The sequence below is a fragment of the Primulina tabacum genome, chromosome 5 (genome assembly GCF_025594145.1).
Source record: "Primulina tabacum isolate GXHZ01 chromosome 5, ASM2559414v2, whole genome shotgun sequence".
In the NCBI taxonomy this organism is placed as follows: Eukaryota; Viridiplantae; Streptophyta; class Magnoliopsida; order Lamiales; family Gesneriaceae; genus Primulina; species Primulina tabacum.
In genome coordinates, this window is record NC_134554.1 from 15,874,304 (window position 1) to 15,880,353 (window position 6,050).

A 6,050-nucleotide genomic window follows, 5' to 3' on the forward strand; every position below is an offset into this window, starting at 1 on the left:
TCCCTCATTCAAGATCCGGTATATCAGGACAAGAAACAGTCTGACCCGGTGTAATACCCACCACCATCAAACTCAATTCACATTGTCAACATCAGCATTAAACTTAAGAAACTAGTTTTTTTAATGTTATTTTCACATTATCATTTGAATCTCATGACTCACAAATAACAAGTGATGGAGTCTCAGCTCCTCACAGTTACAAAGGGATGCGATTACCCAAATATTTTGAGCGTTGTAAAATTTTTATTTTAATTACAGACATGTATATGATATTATTTTCGAATTATGTAAATAATAATAACTTCGAAAATATTAAATAATACATGGTACTCAAAATTTTTTCAGCCAATAAATACCTTAAATTCGAAATCTATTGCAAGATATACACATTAATTTCGAATTTTAAGATGGATAGCAACATGATTAGAAAGAAATATTGCATACAAGACAGCTTTCTCAACAAAGAAGCTAGCAAATTTGCAGTGCAGTACAAATACATCACGAATCTGTACGAGAAAACAGTCTACATTCAACCAAGAGTGAATTTCGAATCTAATAGCTAGCCACACATTTTTATATTAATTTTGACACAATTTTAAGTATAGAATATATATCTCGAATTATGGAATAATTATCTCAGATTTTTTGGAAAGAATATCAATCGATTTATGGAAGGATTTTCACCCAACACCTATAAATACACCCTAGACCATTGTATAATTCACACCTCTCAATTTTGAAATTCTCTCCCTAGAATTTTCGAAACTATCATCTCCAATTTATGTCGAGTAGCGAAGCTCATCTGCAGTCCAGACTCGGAGGAATTTCGAACTCCCAGCGCAAAAACCCTTCACATTTTTAGCATTCAAAAACTGAGATAAGTGGGCTTGTTTTAAAGTTTAATTTTCGGTTATGCAAATTTTCGTTTACGAAAGTTCGGTCAAGTGCAAATTATTCTTCTACTTCATTCTTGATACGATTATCGTATGATGTGTGTGAACACTGTGAGGATTCGACTGAATTTGGGTGGGAATCCCAATATGACATGTTTATGGCTCTTATACGGTGTGATTGTAACCGTTATATGGAATCGCCTCCTTAGAAAAATAAAAAATTAGATATTGATATCAGTAAATCATAGAAAGTAGATGAATCTCAGTGCTTAGTCAATATTGTGCATGTGATATGAGTCATGTTGTACATGTTATGTGTTTCGAAATTTATGCATGTTGTGTTCGAACGACCCCCACTTGTTGAGTGACGACCATATCACTCACCCTTTCTCAGATAAGCTAGAGGAACAGTTCGAAGAAGAAGAGTCGGACCATTTTTGAGGCTGGTGATTTTCGAGATTTATAGTTGAAGTTTAAATTTAGTTTAAGTTGTAACGCTTCCGCTCGTTTTTCAGTTAGTTCGTTGTAAAAACAATTATATTTCTTTGGAAATTATGATATAAAATGGTTTTGATTTACAATGTATTACGATGCTTGTTGTTTTCGATTGTGTGATTATTAACAATATCGGTGACGACTAACCCCGATCTCGAAACGTGACAGATCAAATCCAAACTTGATCTACAGTCTCGGTCATCCATAAACAGATCCATATGATCCAACTTCGTTGTATCAACTCGTTTCATTGCCTTCAACGCGCCGCCGCCGCCACATGATGTGTGTGTGAACATTGTGAGGATTCGACTGAATTTGGGTGGGAATCCCAATATGACATGTTTATGGCTCTTATACGGTGTGATTGTAACCGTTATATGGAATCGTCCCCTTAGAAAAATAAAAAATTAGATATTGATATCAGTAAATCATAGAAAGTAGATGAATCTCAGTGCTTAGTCAATATTGTGCATGTGATATGAGTCATGTTGTACATGTTATGTGTTTCGAAATTTGTGCATGTGATATGGGTCATGTTGTGTTCGAACGACCCCCACTTGTTGAGTGACGATCATATCACTCACCCTTTCTCAGATAAGCTAGAGGAACAGTTCAAAGACGAAGAGTCGGACCATTTTTGAGGCTGGTGATTTTCGAGATTTATAGTTGAAGTTTAAATTTAATTTAAGTTGTAACGCTTCCGCTCGTTTTTCAGTTAGTTCGTTGTAAAAACAATTATATTTCTTTGGAAATTATGCTATAAAATGATTTTGATTTACAATGTATTACGAGGCTTGTTGTTTTCGATCGTGTGATTATTAACAATATCGGTGACGAAAACTTGATCTACAGGCTCGGTCATCCATAAACAGATCCATATGATCCAACTTCCTTTTATCAACTCGTTTCATTGCCTTCCACGCGCCGCCGCCGCCGCCATTGCAACGATAGCTCCGCCTTCTATTACCAGTGGTGAAGCATTCAGGATTCACCATGCTCATCCCTTCAATCGTCTCTCTCTAATATTTATTAGTTTGTTTCTTCGATCTTAAAAGACAAAAATGGATCAATCTTTCGTGCTTATGCTATCAAATCTCCTCCACCTCCACAACTACCTGGACCCATCCACGTCCCCTCTCTTCTCCGACTCTGCCTTATCCGCCGATGCTTCCTCCCCTTCCAGTCTCCTCTCCTCCACCTCCGCTGCCCCACTCCTCTTCTTCACCCTCGCCTCCGTCCTTTCATACCTCGCTTCTCACGTCCCCAAAAAAACCACATCTGCCGCCGGTGCCAAAACCTCTTCCCCATCGTCCTCGAAAAGCCCTTCCGAATTCTCCGTTGCTGCCTTCCGGGCTCTGTCCACAGAGCGCATTTGGGCTATGGAAGCCCCTCTTCGAGATGCCCAGTGGCGGTCTTTGTACGGCCTTTCGTATCCCGTCTTCACCACCGTCGTGGATAAGCTCAAACCTTTCATAACCCAATCTCAGCTCTCCCTCCCCTCCGATTACGCCGTTGCAATGGTCCTCTCCCGCCTCTCCCATGGCTTATCTCTCAAAACCCTAGCTTCCCGTTATGGCCTTGAACCCTACCTGATTTCCAAAATCATCAATATGGTTACTCGCCTTTTAGCCACAAAGCTTTACCCTGAATTCATCAAGATCCCTGTTTCACGTCGCCGTTTGGTGGACACCATTCAAGGGTTTCAGGAGCTTACCTCTCTACCCAACGTCTGTGGCGCCATCGATTCAACTCCAATCAAGCTTCACAAGCTCAGCCCCGATGTCATTAATGGTTCAATGTACTTTTGCAAACATGGGTTTCCGTCCGTTCTGCTGCAAGTTGTCTCGGACCATAAAAAAATATTCTGGGACGTGTGTGTGAAGGCACCCGGTGGATATGACGACGCCACCCATTTTCGCGACAGTTTGTTGTACAATAGGTTAATTTCCGAGGATGTTGTTTGGGACAAGGTAATTAGTGTTAGGGCACAGCATGTAAGACCGTATATTGTTGGGGACTGGTGTTTCCCGTTGCTACCATTTTTGCTCACCCCATTTAGTGACAATAGAACAGGAACTCCCGCACAGAATACGTTTGATGAAGCTTTAATGAAAGGGAGAAAGGCAGTGGAGGAGGCGATTGGGTTGCTAAAAGGGAGGTGGAAGATTCTGCAAGATTTGAATGTGGGATTAAATCATGCGCCTCAAACAATAGTTGCATGCTGTGTGTTGCACAATTTATGCCAGATTGCTAGGGAGCCAGAACCTGAAATGTGGCAGGAGCCGGAAGAAAACGGACAGGCTCCTCGGGTGTTGGAGAATGAGAAGTCCTTTTACTACTATGGGGAGAGCTTGAGGCAGACTTTGGCTGATGATCTGTATCAACGACTATCATCAAGATGAGGACTTGAAACAAGATGTATATTAGCTGTGTTTGGTAAAGATAAGGCATGATTCAGCTGATGATTACCCCCTTTCCTTTTGTCTAAGTGTATGTTGCCTGTGGTGATTGTGGCAAACTAAATTGATTTTAGAGTTGGAAACTGATATTGGAAGATATGGATTCAAAGAAGTAATACAGCTTTTCGGCACACTTTACTTCTAGAGTTTAATCATTTGATTGTTCGACTTAGTATTGTCATTTGACAGTTATGTGTTGCATAGGATCTTCTCATTTTAATATCCTTTTTGATCTTGCGAATTATGATAGATCATGTCTCTAGTTGGTGAAACTTGGCTTGTATTTTCGTCTTAAAAGGATGAATTGTATATATATTATGTTGCTCGAGCTAGAGGAATAACTTTATACCTTAATTACACCCATTAGTTTCTCCAGAAAACGTTATGGTTAAGTATCCAGTCATCTAGGGTGCTGGCTTTGTATGAATCCTTGATGAAACTTCAAGTTGGAATGTAAACCCCTAATGACGGGTGTTACAGCTTTTTGTGGAGTTATCGTAAGGCTCGGCTCTCGATCGAGTCTGTACTAGATATCTTACTCCATTTATATGACCTGTGTATCTATCTTCTCCAGCATGTTGGATCTCCGTTATTCTGGCTAAATTTGCAAGTTTTCCGGTTTACAAGTGCTATTAGAGATGATGGTTTCTCATGATGTCGGTTTATTTTCGTTGGATTTAAGAAAAAATACAAATATTAAATGATGATTATACCAATGAAATGTAGTAACTTTTGTTTTTATCTCATTCTAAAACCAATTCGCTCAAATATGGAAAAATATTGACAAATAAGATGCATTTTTTGTTAAAATGAAATACTTGACGACATTAAATGATTACAATAGTATCTTAAATATACAAAATGAAAATAAGATATAAACTAAAATGAAATATTAAAAATAACACCTATTTTTATTAGGAAAACTACCCGTAGTTCTTGTTACGTAGGTTCTCTTAAGAAAATGTGTTTTGAAATCAAAACTAATAGATGCAGCGTTTTACTGATAATTTGTAAGGTAAAAAGTGAAGAAACGAGTGTCTAAACTAATACAAAATCTCATATAAAATCGTATATAGATCAATTATGTGAGACGATCTTCTATTTAACTCGACTCATGAAAATGTATTTTTTTTATGTCATAAGAATTACTTTTTTACTTCAAATATAGGTCTAGTCAACCGATAGATTTATTTCACGTATATAAATTTATTATACCGTAGCAACCTCTTATTGAAAGTGCCAAGCAGATAGTAATAAAACAGAATTCCCAAATCATTTATTCGATAAAATAAAGTACGTATAAGACATATTCAAACGTAGGCAAACGACACAAGAAATCAATCCAAGCAAACAATATGGCAACATAAATTATTCTCAACAATCTTTGGTTCAATAATTCGGACGGATCGAAGGCCAGACCACAAACTTCATCATCCCGACATTGCAATGTAATCCATCGCGTTCCCCGCAAGTGAAATAGTACGGCTGCCACCTCTTGAGCACGAACTCGAACCCGTCCCCGTCTCCCTGTGCTACATCTCCTATTTTCTTCGCCCTCCTCAAGTCACATTTTTGAAAACTCCAGAAATTCGGTAACAAAGAGACGCTGTGAGGCAATGTGGTATCATTTGGTACATCATACTTGAACACTACAAACAGAAACCAAACCATATGATGATCAGTTTCAACAATCAACAAGTACTTCATAGAGTAATACATGTACGTACTGGTCCATTAGAGATGCAACTGATTCAATAGAATATTTCAAAAAAATTATACTTAAAAATTTTTATCCGACGAGCCAGAAGGGCCTATATCGAGTGTCGGTCCGCCACGGGCTAGCTACAACGATGATCTATACACACAAACACAAACACAAACACAACACAAACACAAACTGTGAGAAATGTATACCTAGTGTGTCATTCAAGTAGAAGGGTCCATTCTTGAGTGCCCATTCGGTATAATTGTAGCCAAAATGCCAATTTTCAGACCCCCCAACCACAATTTTCCTGGAACCCTGAGTACTATAATTCTTGTGCCAGTATCCCCAGTAGCCTTCATTTCGGTTCCAATTCCCTGCAGTATCTGTCCAGTTCTTGTTGGCCACAGCAAGCTCAAATATGGAAAGAGCAACAACTAGAACAATAATCAAAGATCCTCCACGTTGCAAAGCCATAATAAATCCAGTGTGTGTATATAT

General features: G+C 38.5%; 2 protein-coding genes across 2 annotated transcripts; one reads left to right on the forward strand and one right to left on the reverse strand.

Annotated features, from left to right (window-relative positions):
• The first annotated feature begins 2,231 nt into the window (after positions 1 to 2,231).
• LOC142547046 (protein ALP1-like) lies at positions 2,232 to 4,069 on the forward strand. Its single transcript, XM_075655107.1, has one exon. It carries the CDS (start codon positions 2,450 to 2,452, stop codon positions 3,788 to 3,790), a length of 1,341 nt encoding a protein of 446 aa, XP_075511222.1. The 5' UTR covers positions 2,232 to 2,449; the 3' UTR covers positions 3,791 to 4,069.
• A 1,040-nt stretch (positions 4,070 to 5,109) lies between these two features.
• LOC142544858 (uncharacterized) lies at positions 5,110 to 6,050 on the reverse strand. The gene is made up of 2 exons (XM_075651889.1): positions 5,762 to 6,050; positions 5,110 to 5,496 (listed from the first exon to the last, which is right to left on the reverse strand). Exons 1-2 carry the CDS (start codon positions 6,024 to 6,026, stop codon positions 5,237 to 5,239), a joined length of 525 nt encoding a protein of 174 aa, XP_075508004.1. The 5' UTR covers positions 6,027 to 6,050; the 3' UTR covers positions 5,110 to 5,236.